At 55.9% G+C, this 17,756-nt stretch overlaps 1 protein-coding gene across 1 annotated transcript in view; it reads right to left on the bottom strand.

The window, feature by feature from the left end:
* Lmf1 (lipase maturation factor 1) overlaps positions 1–17,756 on the bottom strand; it is a 60,492-nt gene that overhangs the window by 32,225 nt on the left and 10,511 nt on the right. The window contains exon 3 of the mRNA XM_076840082.2: positions 16,716–16,726. Coding sequence (XP_076696197.2) covers positions 16,716–16,726 — 11 coding nt within the window. The remainder of the gene's footprint in view (positions 1–16,715; positions 16,727–17,756) is intronic.

Here is a 17,756-nt window from a genome sequence, read left to right as displayed (position 1 = left end):
TGGATTTGCTGAAGTGGCCTGCCAAGTCAATGCTACTGGAGGCTCCCCATGAGACGCCACCCGCAGGGTGCTGGGGACAGGGCCATTTGCTTTGAGGGCCCGCAACCAGGTGGTTCACAGCAAGAGTCGCCATGTTTACACACATGTGCACGTGTGGCTGCAGAGGACCAGGAGGGACAGGAAAGGCCGCACAGGTACTGGCAGGTGTGGAAGCACCCCTCATCCACCCTGGAGGGCTGCTGTGTGTAGAGATTACTTTAAGATTAAAAGCTGATAAGATGGGATCTAATTAATATTAAATCATAGCTATAAACAGACATTCACAAGCCTGCACTGACACAAGTTGCTGAGCAAATCAAGGGGGACAAGAGACAGAGCCCCAAGCAGAGTCTTGCTGTGGGCTGCATGGCCTTCCTGCCCCGGGCACAGGACAGGAGAAAGTCCTGCTGGGTACACGCAGGTGCCTCCCTGACTCTCCCTCCCAAGTCCAGCTCCTTTCTAGCCATGGGAACCATAGGCCAGTCCCAATGGAGGGGCTCCCCAAACCACCCCGGCATCAGAAACAGGGAAGTCTGGGGCTGAGGATGTGGCTCAAGCGGTAGTGCTCTCGCCAGCATGCACGGGGTGCTGGATTCGATCCTCAACACCACATAAAAATAAAAAAAAATAAATAAAGATATTATGCCCACCAAAAACTAAAAAATAAATATTAAAAAAAAAAAGAAAGAAACAGGGAAGTCTGAGAGGAGCCCCGGAGACTACATACCCCCTGGTGTCCCAGGCCAAGAAACCCAGGGAGATGTGAATCAAGTGGACATCAGTTCCCATGAGTGTGTACCATACTGACATGAGACACAAGTGACGGAAATAGTGTGTGGGGAGCTGCTGCTTTCACAAAACTCTGGATCCAAAACTGCTCTAAAGGTGAGACAGCAAGAGCCTGCACTACAGGAACTTTGGATTGGCAGAGGGGAAGGAGGAAGAGGAAGGGGGTGTGGGGATGGGAGAAGGATGTGAAAGGAGAAGGACGTCATCACCCTAGGTTTGGGCAAGATCCACAAACAGTGACTCCACATCATGTACAACCAAAGAAATGAAAGGCTGTGCTCCATCGTGAACAACGAGTCGAAACACGCTCGCTATCACGTGTAACCAACTGGAATAGGGGAAAAAAGAGCTGCACCACACCCTCCAAGGGCACTCCCGCTGCCAGGCCCTCATGAGGGTCGCCCACTTCCACCAGTCAGGAGAGTGCAGCAACCTAGTGGGCTGCAGCACCCAGGTGTCCACTGGTCTGTGTTTTGATGGCTAGCTCCTCAGAAGACCTGGACCTGATACAGAAGGGGCAGGCAACACAGGGATGGGCCACACTGGATGGCTCTGACAGGCCCTGCCCACAGGTGGAAGGGCCCAGCTGTCCAGGGGCAATGTTCACTGAGGCATGGACACCCCTCCAGGGCAGTGTCAGAACAGGCACATGGCGCTGAAGGCAGCAGTCAGGGCTCAGGCCTCCTGGGCCACGAGCCTCAACACTCTTGGCCCTCACCCAGCTCTGTGCATCTGGGGGGCTGTCACCAAAGGACCCAGTGGCAGCTCCACTTCCTGAGTAGTGCCCCACCTGGGCACGGGGTGCCCAGTGCACTCCAGGGCTCTGTGCAGGGAGTCGGCACCAGAGCATCACACAGCACTTGAGTCCTCCTGACAGACTCAAGGCCTGCTGGGCCCACCATGCTTCCTGCAGGGCGACATGGCTGCAGTGCCATCTAGGATGGTTCTAGCATGAGCACATCTGATGCAGGTGAGAGAAACCATGACAGGCAGCTGCTTGTAGGCATTGAGCCCTGGTCCCCCACCCTATCTAGAGGGAAATGGGGGAGCCCTGAGTCCCTCATTGGAGCTACACACTCCACCAGAAAACACAGCCGGAGGCCTCAGCCTAAGGACCCACTTCAAGTCCCGTCCGCCAGATCTTGCTCCGTGTACCCACGCTAACAGTGTGCTGAATCCACTTGTGCTTCACATGGCTGTGACACGTGTCCTGTGAATCTTAGGCCCAAGGGGTGTGTGGGAGGCCCCTGATAAACAGGCCGTGAGCTGCTGCAGAGATGCCACATTCTGAGGAAGCATCTTTAAGTCCACAGGTGCTAACCCCATTTCCCCCTGGTAGGTGAGAGAAACCCCCAAGCCCCAGGGCAGCAGAGCACACCTGAGCCCCACACAGCCACCCTCTGGACCCAGGGCCTTGCTGAGACCTCCCAGCAACCCTGGGCCAGGGCACAGCTGGTTTGGTGACAATCACTGTGTAGGCCACATCTTGTGGGGGACTTGCTCCCTAGTGCCTGGAGCCTGCCACCTCATTCTGCAGATGTCAGGGGCAGAATTCTAACATGCAGTGTGACTGACACCAATCAAAGTGATTGATACACAATGCCAGAATAGAGAGACACACTTAAGTGCCAGGATGCAGAGAGACGGGAGACAGCTGTCTCCACTGGCAAGGAGCTGTGTGCAGCCTTCTCCATGGACACAGCAGGCCCTGCTGAGCATGGCCCAGGGTCGGGACCCTCTGCTCTTGCCCTCCCCAGGTCAGAACAGTATTGGCAAGGTGGGCCCATTCTTCCCAAAGGATGCAGAAGCTGCCTGGTGGCTGTAGCTTTTGGACACACCAGGAAGGGGAGGTCACTGCAGCCCCATTTGCTTGTTTTCTTTGCTTGGACCTTGTCAAATCTCAGCAGCTGTGCTAAGTGCCCAGACAGTCACTGTTCTCCCCTTCAGTGTGGCAGAAGATACATCCCCAGGGAAAATAAACCACCAGCATGCTGCCCAGGGCCGCTGCCCGGGGCCAAAGAGCCAAGTGCTGGAGTGTTCTGCTGCTAGCTCTTGACCAGCACAGGCTTCCCTGGGCAGCAGAGAGCCAGTGCCTCTGCAGGAGAAGGGAGGCCCAATGGAACTCACTTCAACCACATGCCCTCACTTAAGAATCCACACTTCCTGTCCCCACTTAGGTCTAGGCCCAGAACTACTGCACCCCTCCCTGTTCCTTTTCTCCACACCAGTGGGGAGGTGCTGGCTGCCATGGACTCTGGTGGAGAATGTGGCTTCTTTGCACTAAGCCTCCAAGTGCGATCACTCACGTCATAACCACTTGTATCACGCAGCTCCTCCACAGCTGTTAACATAAAACCACCAGACCCAGGGACTGCATCTTGGTGACTCCTATGCACTGTCCCAGGAAGGGTCTCCTTTCAACTCTGTGAGGGCTCACAGTGCCCACCTTGTGGATGGTGAGGTCCTAAGACATTTAATGTCTGCTTTTCTTTTCTTTTTGCAGTACTGGGGCTAGAAACCAGGGTGCTCTACCATTGAGTTATATCTCCAGTCCTTTTTATTTTGAGACAGGGTCTTGCAACGTTGCAGAGGCTGGCCTAGAACTTGCAATCCTCCTGCCTCAGCCTTCTGAGCCACTGGGATCACAGGCATCTGCCATTATGCCCAGCTTAACATCCTTACTCTTTAATAACCAAGGAAAAGCATTGCCAGTGGATCCAAGACTCAGTGCACTGCACAGAACCTAAGGGGGGCCAGCAAGAGGTGCTTCAGGCCAAACGATCAGTGTGGGACAGAAGATGGTAGCCTCTGGAGGGGGAACTGGCACCCACCTGAGCCTGAGTCCCCTCATCCTCGGGGGGTGGCTGGCACTCCCTGGCTGAGCTCTAAGCTGCCTGCTCCCACACAACGACAATGCAGAAGTGGGTGTCTGTGCTGCTTCTGCTGTGACACCCAGGAGCCGGGGAAGATATGTTACCAATGGAGGGCCAGAGTACTCACCACAGCCAACCTGCACAGACACTGGGAGGGGAGGCGAAGGGAGGAGCCAGGTGGGCCCATGCTGGACAGCTGCTCCCATGGAAAAGGCAGACAGGCACACCCCAAGACCTGGGGAGCAGTGCCGGCAAGGGGTAGGGGGGCATCCCTTCCAAGTAAGCACTGGGCTAGAGGCCAAGCTGAGTTCTAGGCAAAAGAACAGGGAGGCCACGGAAATGACACAAGAACTTCAGGATGACAAGTGGATGGGAGCACACTCAGTGGGTGAGGTGCTGGCCACCCCAAGACCAGACGGAGGGCCTGGGGGCTATGAAGGCAGAGAAGAGGGAGGTCCAGCAGCCTGGGAAGGGGCTGCAGAGTGGGAGAAGGGGGGCCTCCAGAAGGTCCTGTGCTTGGACATGCTCCAGGTCCACAGGGGCAGGATGCAGCCAATTCACAGTGTGGTCCTGGGTCATTCCTGCCATGGGTGGGGACAGCTGGGATGCAAATGTATTTGGCCACGGTGAGGAGTGAAGGCTTCGGGGTGAGCTGCCAGGTGGGGGCTGGATGGGCTGGCAGACATCATGCACAGGTGAGACACAAACAGCATCACCTGGACTAGTGACCGTGCCAAAGACAGAGCCACCTCCAACCCAAAAGAAATGTGGTTAAAACAGCAGTCAGAAGCACAAGTCCCCACAATGGCCACTGTAGAAAGAAAAACCAGGCCTCATGAGCTCTGTCAAAACTATTTCAGTTACTTAAGGTAATTAAGTATAGTACAGATGGATCCTTCAAAAGTGACAGCCACCATCCACGTGAGAACAGGAAATCCATTAGCTTCGCCGTTAAAAACAGGGAGAAAGGGGCAAAGCGCTCCCTCCTGACTGGCTGTCACTCCAGCTCTGAGCCACCCGCCCTCTGCCACCCCAGGGGCTGCTAATGACGGCCCAGGAGGGAGCCAGCAGCTTTTAAAAGTTTCCTGAGTTTCTGTAGGTTGCATTTTAGTATGGAAAGTTAAGAAATAGCATCCCAACATCTTGCTCTGCACTACCATCAGCCACAGAGACTCCTGCTCCAGGCAGTGCACAGCCATGAAGGATGTGGCCAGCCCCCGCATGACATCAGGGAGGAGCCAGACCCCATTTCTCCGTGCCTCTGACTTTAGGGTAGGTGCCCTTGGCCATCCATGTCTGCATAGCACAAGGTTCCACGGGGTGGGTGGAGGCTCCGCCTGAGGCCAGCTCCTGGCAGCCACAGGTGGTGTGGAGGACTCACGGCTGCTGCCTCCTTCAAATGCTCTCACTGTGGATCTGTGCCTGGTGTCTCATGTCTCCTGTGAGGACTTGCCCAGGGTCTGGACGCTGGAGACCAACAGTACCCTGAAGTGGAGCTGCAGTCATGGGCACCCTGCCAGTGGCTTGGCCCACAGGGCCATCCCAGTGCCACGGCCCGTAGCACCTGTGCACAGTGGTCTGACCTGGCCAACTGCAGTCTGTCACCTGGGAGTGGGCTGTTACCACCGACCCCCCACACTTGATAATGGTTCTGGCAACTGTACCCACTCAATGCTGCCACTCATCCCTGAGAGCAGGTGTGCTGCTGAGGGGCCACACTCAGGCTGCTGACCTCCTCCCTGCCGGATGGCCACAGAGCAGTTCCCTCCTTAGCAATGTCCCACCTTTGTCACACCAAGGCTGCCCTCAGCAGTGCCAGGAGGACTGACCCCACAAATGTCCCAGGAGGGAGCACTGCTGCGGCCCAGCCCTCCTTCACAGGTCCAGAGCTAGCTGCAGTGCCCTGGGCCACAACACTCTGGGCCAGGCCCTGCCCGGCCATCTCCCCATTCACCTTGCTGGCCTCTGGGCCATGGGTCATGTCATGGGGCTTTGCTGTTCTTGCTAGTGAGTGGCCTACGAAAAGCATGATAAGTCCGACCTGCTCAGAGGAGAAGCCGGCCACTGGGGAAACAAAGGACTCAGCTAGGCCTCGTGTCTTCTAGGGGGCAGACCCTTCTGAGGGCCAGTTGGGGCCTCCTGCTTGGAACAGAATCAGGAGGAATTTTAAGGATGTCCTTGGGCACTGCAGAGAATAGAGAGTGACCTGTAACCCCTGTACCCTCATGGTGACCCTGGCGGCAACACAGGATACCTGGGCCTGTCAAGGGTATCTGTTAGTGCCCAGTGGCCATGACGACCAGACTTTGAGCCTGGTGCCCCCTGCTGCTTGGACCAGTGCAGGTGTTACTGGCTAGCCTAGAGCAACATTATTGCTTCCGGACAAATGCAAAAACACTTCCCATGGGCGGAGTCAGATTTAGGCCAGAGCTTTTCCTATCAACACATTCCACAGTTAGCACGCACCAGGCTGGATGCTCTGCCCTTTGCCTCCCATGCAGGAACACGAACGTGTGTGCCCATCAGGAGGGATGCCAGAGCCCAGAGCAAGTGCAGCTCACCATGCTGGCTCCTTGGTCTGTGAGGACGGAGGTGCTCCCTGTGGGTGCCAGGCAGTCAAGAAGCTGCTGGCCACCTGGCCTCTGAGAACTCTAAATGCAGCTGGGTGACCAGGGGAGAAAATTCTGAATTTTAAACTTCAGTTCAGCTGAATGTAAATCTCAGTGGCTGCATAGGGCAGGCATCTCTGTGGTGGACGGCACAGGTCTGGACCCCACAGCTGGGCCAGCACACGTGTGCCTGCACTCCACACAGGCGAGTGCTTCCTATGTGCAGGAGGCAGCCTCCTTGCCTTCCAGGGGCTCCTGGACCTGTACAGCCAGGTGACATCGATGTCCCATGTGTCATTAGCACAATGTCCCCCTGTACCACAGAAGCAGGGTGTCCCTGCTGAAGCTGATGGGCCAGGCTGCCACACAGAGTCCAGCATGTCAGCATAGGTGAGCTGCACCCCAGTCTGGCAACCATCAGGGCAGCCCCACAGCTCTGCAGGAAGCCTGTGGGAGATGCCCGGCTTCTCCTCCCCTTCCCAAGTGCCTCGAAACCTATGGATGTGGCCACTTCCAGCCGTCTCAAGGTCTGTAGAAATGGGCTCAGAAGGTTGCTGAGGGGCAGCCTGCCCCCAACATGTTGTGGACACTGCATGGCCAAGTAGGCCAGAGTGTGTGCCCCATGGAGTGTAGCAGGCAGGGACTGGACAAAAGGGTGGCATCTCACACTGGTGCCAGCAGGAGAAACTTCCAGGATGCTGTCCTTCAGAGGATGGTCAAGATCACATTTCAGCTGTTGGGTGATAGGTCATCCAAGGAGAGGCATGTGCTGGCCCCAGGCAGAAACTGCAGCTAGACTGTGGCCAGCCACCCTGTCTCCTCCTACCCTGGTGGCCCTGCCCAGGAGCCATCCCTGGACACAGCTCCTGCCAGCAGGCCTCAGCCTATGGTGTGCTGGCCCCCCGCCATGGCACCTGGCAGCGTGCCACCTGCTGGCATCTTGCCTGCTTCCTCCCTCAACTGGCTCTGCACTCCACAGCCAGCGGGGTCGAGCACCTACGAGTATGTGTGAGGATGCAGAGGCATACAGACAGGAACTGGGCAGAGAAAGAGCCGGGTCACAGGACTGAGCATCTTACCAGGTAAGCTCAACAGCAGAACAGAAGGGCAGTGGACAGGAAGAGAGGCAAGGGACAGAGATGTGGGAAAACAGGCCAAGCCTCCTGTGTCTGGCGCCAGAGGGCACAGCCAGAGCCAGGCCATGAAGAGTGCTACAAAAGCTCCCATGTGGCCAGGGTGTGAGTCAAGATCCAAGAACCTAGTGAGCCCTAGTCGACTACCAGGAAACAGGATTTTCACTGCACAGGGTGACGCTTACCTGACAGTGACATTCTGAGGGAGCTGCCATCACCCACAGCCACCCTGGGGGCTATCTGCAGGAGGCAAAAGTGGACAGCCACATGAGAGACGGGTGGCTTTCCCACTCAGGAAACTCCTGCTCTCTGCGGCAGGCTGCAGGCACTTGCTGAATGCCAAGCCACCCTCTTTTAGCCAAGAATGGAGGTGAGGTTGTAACCAGTGCCGTGGGTCAGCACCACATGGGAACAGAGCTATGGTTGTGCATAAGAAGGCATGCTTGGCTCTCACTCTTCAGGTGATGTACCTGTCCAGTGTCACAACACGTGGTGACTGTTCCTGGGGCCACTGAGGCAAACCCTGTGGAGGTGTCAACTGCATGGCCTCTTGGAAGTGGCTTGCTCCTCAGCTCAAGCGTTAAGAGAGCTCCCTGCCGGGAGAGTGTCTGGTGCAGATGGACAACAAGCCCTGCAAGTTCTTACAGACTGTATTTTGTTAGGTGACTCTGAGGACAGCTCAGAGAGTAGTTCTTTCTGAACTGAAATGGGAGAGGTTTCAGCCACCAGTTTCCTGAGGAGGCCTTTCCCATGGAGACAGGCATGGGGGAGCTCGATTCTGTCTTGATGGTGATCAGCCCAAGGAGACAGACATGGGGGGGGGGGATTGACCCTGTCCTGCTGGTGATCAGCCCAGTTCCACTGTCTGTAGAAGCAGAAGCAAGGTTGGCTCTGCAGATCTGGACCACAGCTCAGGCTTCCCACAGATCTATCTCCTGGTACATCCTGGCCTCATTCTGAAGGAGCAAAGCTTCTACTCCAACTCCACATAACTGAGAGGTTCCATCATGTCTTGTTCCTGAGCAGAGCTGCAGATGACTACTGCATCCCCCTCAGCTCCAAGATCTCCATGTTCTCCTGTCATGGCTTAGAGAGGGGCATCCTCACCTGGGTCTGTCTGCACGTCCTCCATCCTGCGTCAGGAAGCCTGGATGTGGGCTGCACACCCACAGACCTGTGCATTCAAGGCTCCTGACCACTGACCATGCATCCTCCAAGGAAGCCCTACTTAGAGCTCCCACCAAGTCTGCCACTCCAGAATGCCCAAGAACAGCCCTTCTAACAGTAGCCCAGGAGACAGCTTGTGGCTGGTTTAAGAAATAGCGGCCTCATGGCTGCTGAATTATTTCACATGCTCATTGGCCACTGACACCTCCACAACTGCTCCATTTTCACAGCGGCTTTGCAGTTTGTGCTTTCTGACGTCTCTGCAGAGGATAACCACCTTGACATCCATGGGAGTTTCGTGTTAAAGTCATCAAATCTAGCGCAGCGACATTACCTGTTTTGTGTGCTTACTGATTTGCAAAGGGGTTCCTCTGTGACACTTTATGCTTTGGCTCTTCACGTTTATAAGAACTCCACAGATGCTCGAGCCCAGCACTGGGACGTGTAGCTCTAGGAGTCTGGGAGAGACCGGATTCTGCAGGGTAGCTGGGCTCAGGGCACGCTGGGAGGAGCACTCCCAGCCAGTCCTGTGAGCATTGATGCAGGCATAGATTACACCCCACCAGGACAGGGACACAGCCAGCCTGCCCAGCCTGTGATTCCCCTCTACAGCTTCTCCCCAGAAGGAGACAGAAATGGGCAGGTCACAGGGCATGATGCCACTCAGCGGATGCTCACTATGCGGGTACAATAGACTTGTGATTTCTACCTGCGTCCACTGGGAGGCCCAGGAGTGGCGAGTATGGCCAGCCCTCTCCACACAGGGACCAGGCTCCCAGGCAGAGCTGATCCAGGCCTGGGGATTGCAGATGTATTCAGAGCACCTGGTGGAGCTGTGTGGTTCACTCCACGGGCCACAGGGCCCTGGACTTTGGTGGGAAATTGCAGAACCCCAACAAGTCTGAAGCTTCTCTGGAACGGAGACAGGTCTCTGTGTTGGTTGTGGAGTTTCAGTGACGTAGATGATGACAAAGGGCGGGGTAGGCCTGTGGGGCTCTCTGGACTCTCTCTCCAAGTCCTCTGTGAGTATGGACCTACAAGATGATTTCCTCTGGTGCTTTGGACCCACTTCTCCAGGCACACAGCTGGGGACAGGAGTGTGCTCCTGCTCAGAGACACCCATCAGGGCTGGGACCAGACAGAAACCTAGCAGCACGCCATCTGAGAGCAGCCAGTGTGCTTGCAGCGAAGGCGGGGAAGGCTGCTCAGAAGAGGCACACGTTCTGAATAAGAAAAGGCCACTCTCAAGAAGGGGCTGCAACAGACTTGGGACACACTGCACCCCACCTGACCCTCAAACAAACCTGCACAACAGAGCTACTGCCCTAGCAGCAAGGGATCGCAGCTTCCCCCTTTACATTGTGTCTTCAAATATCAAAGCATTTATGAAAGAAACTGGTACATGGACACTGTGTCAACAGGGCCTCTTCCTGCCACTCACACTGGCAAAGCTTGGGCTTGCTGGCACTGCATCTGACCACATCCAGCAAGAGGCCCTTGAGCCAGGAAGCACTAGTAACATGCATCAGGTTCTGGAGGTGCAGAGTCAGCTGGCAGCCAGGCACTCTCTGAAGGGGCACAAGCCCTTCTCAGGACTCCTGGCTGCTATCACGACCAGCATTTGGCATTTGCCTGGCAGGAAGCAGGCAATGTGAATAGAGCAGTGGCTTCTCTTGTTCAGACAGTGACAGCTCACAGTGAACAAGCAGTGACGAGGTCCGGCTCATCTGCACTTCCAGGGGTCTCTCTGTACACGTGAACTGAAGTCATCCTGCTTAAGAAACTGCACCAGGTCACAGGAGGGAAGGAGACGACAGTGGACAAGCAGCTGGTGGCGCAGAACATCGCCAGCACAACCAGCCCACCCACCCTGTGCATCACAAGGATCCCTAGGATGCAGAGAGGGACACATTCACTGGTGGCCACCTGTCCCACAGTCTCCAACTGCAGAGGCCTGAAAGGCACCTGTTCCAAATGATGCCCGATCGTTGCATTACTAAAGGACTATATCCGTGACAGAGCTGTTCAAGATGGTGAAAACACCATGAGGGATGCGTGAGAATGGCGCCCATCGCCCCTTACAGGGAGTGCACAGACAACATCAAATGGGACACGCCAAGAGTGGCCCTGTGAACACACTATGTGGAGGAATGATGCAAACAATAGAGTAAGTGCTAGCAGGGATAAAGGGGTTTGTCAGGAGCACAGGACTAGGAGTGCAGAGGTGAAAAAGGGTAATGCAGAGTTTTAGAAGCCATGCAATACGATTTGGCTAACCCAAGCATCTAAGTTTTTTAATCACCACAAGAACAATTTTTAGGCCACTGCCTGGATGGTGGAAAGAAACCCAGATTGACAGGCAGAGGTGACCAATGGACCCCAGCATGCAGCACTGCCAAGCACTTCTAGAGATAGCACCTGGTCCAGAGAGGCACCGGCACTGAGCTGGCAGGTAGAACGGGGACACGGCTGAGGGCAGTGGTCATGTGTGCTTCTGCCAGCAGATCAGGAGAGGCAGAAAGTAAATCCAGCTGCCAACTCACAGTACTGGAGGATGATAAGCCCCTTCCATCAAGGAGGAGGAAGCAAACTACAAAAGAAATAATTAATGAACTAAAGTGCTTTTGTAAAAACTCTGACGGGACAAGGTACAGCTCGGTGACTGAACACCCGCCTGTCATGTGTGAGGCCCTGGGTTCCATGCCCAGCACCACAAAAGAAAATTTAAACTAAAACAGAAAAAGAACCTGATAAATAAAACCAGATCCTTGGAGGCCCATAAAGGAAACAACCATGGGGAGGGGATGAGGGGACAAATAGTGCCCAATGTTATGCAGGGGAATCAAGATGGGAAGCTAGGGTAGGCAGCTAGGGTAGGAGCCGCAGGAGCTTAGTGGAGGAGAGTGCCCAGTCAGACAGACCCTCACTGCAAGGCACTGGAAGCAGAACACGGAGAAGGGGTGGGGATGGATACTGCCTCAACGCCAGGTGCCACACCCAGGAGACCCTGGCAGTGGAGTGCTGGTGCCAGGGTGATGCTGTGGATCCAAGTCCATGGCAGCCTGCTGCTCCACGACGGCACGACTCAGCCTAAGTGAAACCAAGAGCAAGCTGGAAGAGCTCCGGAAGTGCGGCAAGGACTCACTAGGTGCTCTAGGATCCTTAAGACGGAAGCACAGACAGACAGTGTGCAACTCAGCAACTCAGCAAGGCCCTAAGCAACTTAGTGAGGCCCTGTCTCAAAATAAAACATAAAAAGGGCTGGGGATATGGCCTGGGGATCAAGTGGCCCTGGGTTAATCCCTGGTACCAAAAAAACAGGAAGTACCACACTTTAGAACCAGATATGGAAAACTGACACCGTGGTAGAGGCCAGAGCAAGCAAAATGGTAATGACCCTGTGGACAAGGGAAAGACTCTACCATCCCTTTTCTTCTAGGTTAGACTGAGCCTCTTTCACCAGACATGACCAAACAGAGAACACGAGGGAAATGCAATTGTCCCCACTAGGCAGCAGTGAATGCTGGCCTCATACCATGCTGCTGCCAGTCCACAGCCTGTGGACTGCACCTGGCTCTGCTGCAATCCCAGGGAGGACAGGAAGGCTCCTCTATGATCCCAGGGAGGATGCAGCCATTGCTGATGGCCTTCTGTTCCCAGTTAACCTATAATGATGCTTCTAGGAGCTGGCTCTGTGAGGGCACCTCTCCCACTACGCCCCGCAACATGCCAAATGGTTAAACCCACAGGGATGCAGCAAAAGGCCCAAGAAGGGGACGTGGAGTCAGTAGGACGTGGCAGTCTGGCAGCTGTGCAGGCGCATGACCGGCAGCTCCGGCTCCTCTGATGCGAGAAATCTTTAACTAAAGGGACTGTCTCTCACTCATGGGGCTGGGATAATCGGATGAACCATGGACGGGACCACAGCAGAGTATACGAGAACCCTGTGGAGCACAGTGTTGGGGCAGGCCTGGAACCCACTGGATCAGGCCTGTGGCTTCCTGCAGGCAAGCACTGCTGCAGCACTGACAGTCTTAATGAGAACCTGGAGGTGGGCAGTAAACCCCTCATTAAGCTGTTTTAAAGCATGGATCCAGGAGTGGCCAGGGTGGTGGTTCATGTGGAGCATGTAACTCACAACAGCTGGCGGGAGGTGCTGCTGTGACGGGAACACCCGAGTTCCAGGGTCCCAATCACATGAGCATCCCATGCAGCCTGGGCCGCCAAGTAAAGCCCAGAAAGCAGACTAACAATGCGGGGGAGTTGCTCACTCAGCCAAGAAAGGTGCCCCCACACCACTAAGGGCCACGTGCACACAGAAATGCTCCAAATGAAGCGGCAAAGGGCAGAGGGAAGCCCAGCCCTGTGCCCTGCAGGGGAGTGTGGGCCCACCATGAGCCAGCCACAGAGAAATGCCAGCCTGGAGTGTCACCTGGTCCCCCACCCCCAGCCTATGGCCACCCTGGTTGCTTATTTTAGGCTAAGATGCAGTCCTTGTGCCTGTTATGTGGACGGTGCCCCCCCACCCGGCCCCACGTGTCCACAGCTCACTGCAGTGCCATCAGGACAGATGCCACAGACACTGCCTGCCTGTTTCTGCTCTGAGGCTGTGTGTGGCTGCCAGGGGTATGGTGGGGCTTGCTATCCAAGTTCCTCCAGACTCTTCAGTGTCCAGTTCCCACCACGGGTCAGCAGGAGAGAAGAGAAGGCACCTCCTGAACAGTGCTCACAGCGCACAGGCCACCCAGGACTTGGCCATCAGACCTCTGCTGCCACAGCCTCCATCCTGGAGCATGCCTGGCCCTTGGTGCCGGCGAGGGGCACCCAGCCCCAATCCCAGGGGCATCTCCAGCCTGGCTCTCCAAAACTGCCCTGCCAGATACCCCTTCACACACACCCCCCACCCCATGACCAGCCACAGTCTGCTCTCTGCAAGGCCAGTCCATATCTTACGACCCCTGAGAGGACACCTGGAGGTCTATGTCTACACATACCCAAGTCCACCAAAACAAAAACCATCATCAAAGAACTCACAAAATGTTTTAGAGCCTAAAGCACTCCAAATCCTCGGGAAAAGCACTGCTCTCCCCCCGGGACTGTCTGCCAAGGCCCAAGACCTGGCGAGGCCTGGGCTGCCCAGTCAGCATGCACACTGACCTCACCACTGCCCTTAGGACCTCCTGGGCCCATCAGGAGGCATGTTGGTAGCAGGCCCTCGTCACAAGTGTGCCCTGCCTATCACATCCCCAGAGGGACCAGCCTACTGTCCCTTGCCCTCCACAACCCAGGCCTGGGTGTAACTCTGCAGAAGCCTTGGGGGCACCAAAGACTCGCTTGGAAGCAGCTGCAGCCCTCTGCATGTGCAAGCCGCTCAGGGCCAGGCAGGGCCAGGAGGCCCAGGAGGAATGGACCGTAGGGGCTGGTGCATTTGGGGAGGGTGCCTGCCAAGCCTAGAAGTCAGCTGGTGGCCACCAGGGCAGAAAGAGTCCCTAAAGTGCAACTGGCCCACACAGGAGCCTCAAGAAGTCCACTGCTGCAGGGGCAAGATGCACCCAGCACCCACGGGGCACCAAGTGACCCCTCAGACTCGGCCTTGGAAGAGCACATTACCAACACAGCGGCCTTCAGAGTTTATCAAGGCCAGCTTTCAATAGAGATGCGGATGTAGAGCCGGTGGCAATCAGTGTGGCTTTCCTGTGTCTTGGGAACGGCCCCACTCACACAGCTGCACTTGCTGAGTGACCACATCTGCCTACACATAGGAGAATGAGACCTGGGGACCTGCTGGGCAGTGTGGCTGCCGACCAGGAGGACCCCTGGCTACCATGATGGAGAGAAACCACCTAGGACAGCTGAAGATGCCAGCAGGAGCACAAGTTCTGGGGAACATGGTCATTTGAGACAGGAGGGCACCAGCAGCCTTGCCGTCCAGGGAGGTCACAGTTCTGGGGAACGTGGTCATCTGAGACAGGAGGACACCAGTAGGCCTCACTGTCCAGGGAGGCACTGCAGGGTGGTTGGGCGCACTGGCATCCTGTGAGCCCAGGTGGCACCTGCAGCCCTTGGAGGTTGGCTAGAGGAATGGGTGCTCTGAGTGGCACTGGGCAGACCCTTCTGCAGCCTGAGGAGGCCTAACTGGCCCTGTGCAGCTGCTGGCGTGCCGAGGGCAACTGTGCACCTGAGAACCAGCATCCCCGTTGAAGTCAGGGAAGCTGACCTCAGAAACGCACGTGGCCAAAGGGTGCCACAGTCCTGATGCTCTGGAAGTGGGGCTCCTGCCGAGCCACCAGCTCCTGAGAGGTGTGGCCCTGGAGCAGTCTGTGCAGGCAGCTCTAGGCTCACCACAGACACACAAGGCAGACACGCTCAGAGTAACTAAGATGACACATAAGCCTGATGTGACCAGGGGCTCACTGTGAAAACAAGTCCTGCAGGGGACCCCAGCAAGGCCAGAGGAAAGACTGGAATAGTGTGCCCGGCCTCAGACCCACCCACCCCTCTGCTGTGCTCTCGACCGCAAGTGGGGGGCTGTGCTGAGGCGCAAGGGCTGCAGTGAGCCTCATGCCCATGTCTCTGTTTGCCGTCATTGGAAGATGAAGGTCCTCTCCCTCAGGGACCATTGGAGGCAGAATGACAACAGTCAATGGCTTCTGAGCCCAAGGTCGTTAGATGCTGAAGACAAGTGGGAATAACGTGTAACCAACGCAGACAATGCCAACAGCAGCAGGATCAGGCAGCTGTTCTGGTGTGGAGCACCAAGAAGCCCAGTGCCCAGTGCCCTGGTGAGCTCTGCCAGGATCCGGCCCACAGAGCTTCAGGTCCCGCCACCCACAAGGCCCCTTTTATCAGAAGCGTGGACTCAGTGAGGTGGTTCTATATTGCAAAACCTGGGTGTGAGGCCAATCCTCACTACTGCTGGCCTACGCCTTGGGATCCAAGGCAGGAGCAGCCTGGCTACCTCACGGGCCTGAGAACGCAGGGAGCACCAGTCTACTCAAGCCATCAGTGCACCCAGTCTCCACAGTGTGCGCCTGCTCTGCCTCACAAACTTGGAACTCACTGCACCAAGGAGCAGGCATCCCCACCCTAATAAAGATCTCTAGGCCCTGAAGTCCCAGTCCTTGTGACAGCTGGAAAACAGTACTCACACAATTTTTTCTTTTTTTTAAAGAGAGAGTGAGGGGGAGGGAGGGGGAGAGAGAGAGAGAGAGAGAGAGAGAGAGAGAGAGAGAGAGAGAGAGAAGTTTAATATTTATTCTTTAGTTTTCAGTGGACACAACATCTTTGTTTGTATGTGGTGCTGAGGATTGAACCTGGGCCGCACGCATGCCAGGTGAGTGCGCTACCGCTTGAGCCACATCCCCAGCCCTACTCTCACAATTTTAAGCAAGTAAATGTACTAAGGGTTTGTCAACCTAAGTGTGGGCTTGTGCAGGATTCTGAGGGGGATTCTAATGCCAGATAACCAAGAGCAAACGTGGATATCCTGGAGCCTCCATGTTCTGGCTGGCCCATTCCCTGGGGGACAGGGGCTACTTGTGCTAAGAAATGGGTGAGGCCCAGGCAGGGTCAGGGCGCTGGCAACAGAACCACAGATGACAAGATGTGGAATGAAAACCTGCCTCTCACTTTCCCTGAAGGCTGGGGTGCAGATCGACTTAGAAACCCACTGTGAGCCCACTGAGAAAATACCTGCTGTCCATGGCTGGCCTGTCCACCTGGGCTGCCCTCTGCCCCACTCCAGGGGCTCCACCCAGCATGGCCGGGGGACCCAGGATCCCCTTCCCACGCAATGCACAAACCAGCATCAGTGCCACACACAGAGGTGGACGCTAGGCTCAAGGACCCAGAGAAGGGGGTGCTGGCCAGGTCGGAGCACCTGGAAGCCCACGAGCCCCCGTACCTCACCAGCCATGGTCTGGGGCAAGGGCTGCCTGGTTAGGACTCCATGTTGGTCAATAGGGGCTGCACCCAAGCCACCCAGCACACCGGAAGAGCTGGTGGAAGATGCTCAAGCAAACAGAAAAGCCAGGGAGAGTGTGTAAAGATACATACCCCAACGTGTAACAAGCCCCCGCAGTCCTTCCCTAAATCATCTCACTTACCAAAAGAATACCTGAAAAACAAAAGAAAAAAACTGTATTCAGTTTAATTGGCTCACTTTGACCCAAAATTTATAAGATTAACCTCTGTGTTTCCCACTAGGGAAGCCCACCCACAAGCCCAGGCCAGGAGGGTCAGGTGCTGTCAGGAGGACCTGGTCCAGGACTGGGTGGTCAATAGACACTGTCCACAGAGCCCATGCAGGGTGGGCCCCAGGCCAGTGTGGCCAGAAGCTGCTGTGGGCAGGAGCAGGAGGAAGGCTGGGATCTTCACAAGCACAGCACTACAGAAAATGCCACACCCTGGAGCCTATGCGCTAATAGGGCACTCACCTCAAACACAGGACACCAGAGCCTGGGGCTTCAGGCACTCGGCGGGCTCTGATCCATTGCCAGGACCTGAGAAAGGCCCACTTTCCTGCAGAGCTGTGGCAGGCAGTGGCTAGTGTTCCAAGGCGGCACAGCCAACACATGTGAGGACCCCAAACCACATAGTGACGTCCCCACGGTATGCTGGAGGCAGACTGGGCCTGGGCTTGACCAGACACCTCACGCTTGCCTCAGAAAAGTCCACCCAGCCCCCACCCAGAAAACCTGCCTCGGATCAGGAATGAAATCCCCTTGCCATCTTTAACACACAAGTACCTCCAGCCAGCAGAAGGAAAGACGCACCACATGCTGCAACTGAGACGGGTGTGGAGATGAAGCAGACACAAGGCCACACGCTTAGGCCCTTGTCTGTGTAAGGGTCCAGACAGCTAGATCCACAGACAGCAGCCAGTAGTCACAGGCTGGGGAGGGCATGGGGGGACAGCTGCCAGACACAGGCTGCTTCTGAGGTGACAGAAGTTTTAAGATGGGTGTGGCAATCATGCCTGTGATCCTAGCTACTGGAGAGACTGAGGCAGGAGGATCCAGTTCAAGGCCAGCCTCAGCATCTCAGCGAGGTCTGTGTCAAAATAAAAAGGACTAGCGATACAGCTCCGTAAAGAGCACTTACCTAGCATTCAGGAGGCCCTAGAGTTAATCCTCATCACATACAAA

The sequence above is a fragment of the Callospermophilus lateralis genome, chromosome 19 (assembly GCF_048772815.1).
Source record: "Callospermophilus lateralis isolate mCalLat2 chromosome 19, mCalLat2.hap1, whole genome shotgun sequence".
Lineage (NCBI taxonomy): Eukaryota > Metazoa > Chordata > Mammalia > Rodentia > Sciuridae > Callospermophilus > Callospermophilus lateralis.
The sequence above is the reverse complement of the archived record's forward strand: the minus strand, read 5'-3'. Positions and strand labels throughout refer to the sequence as shown.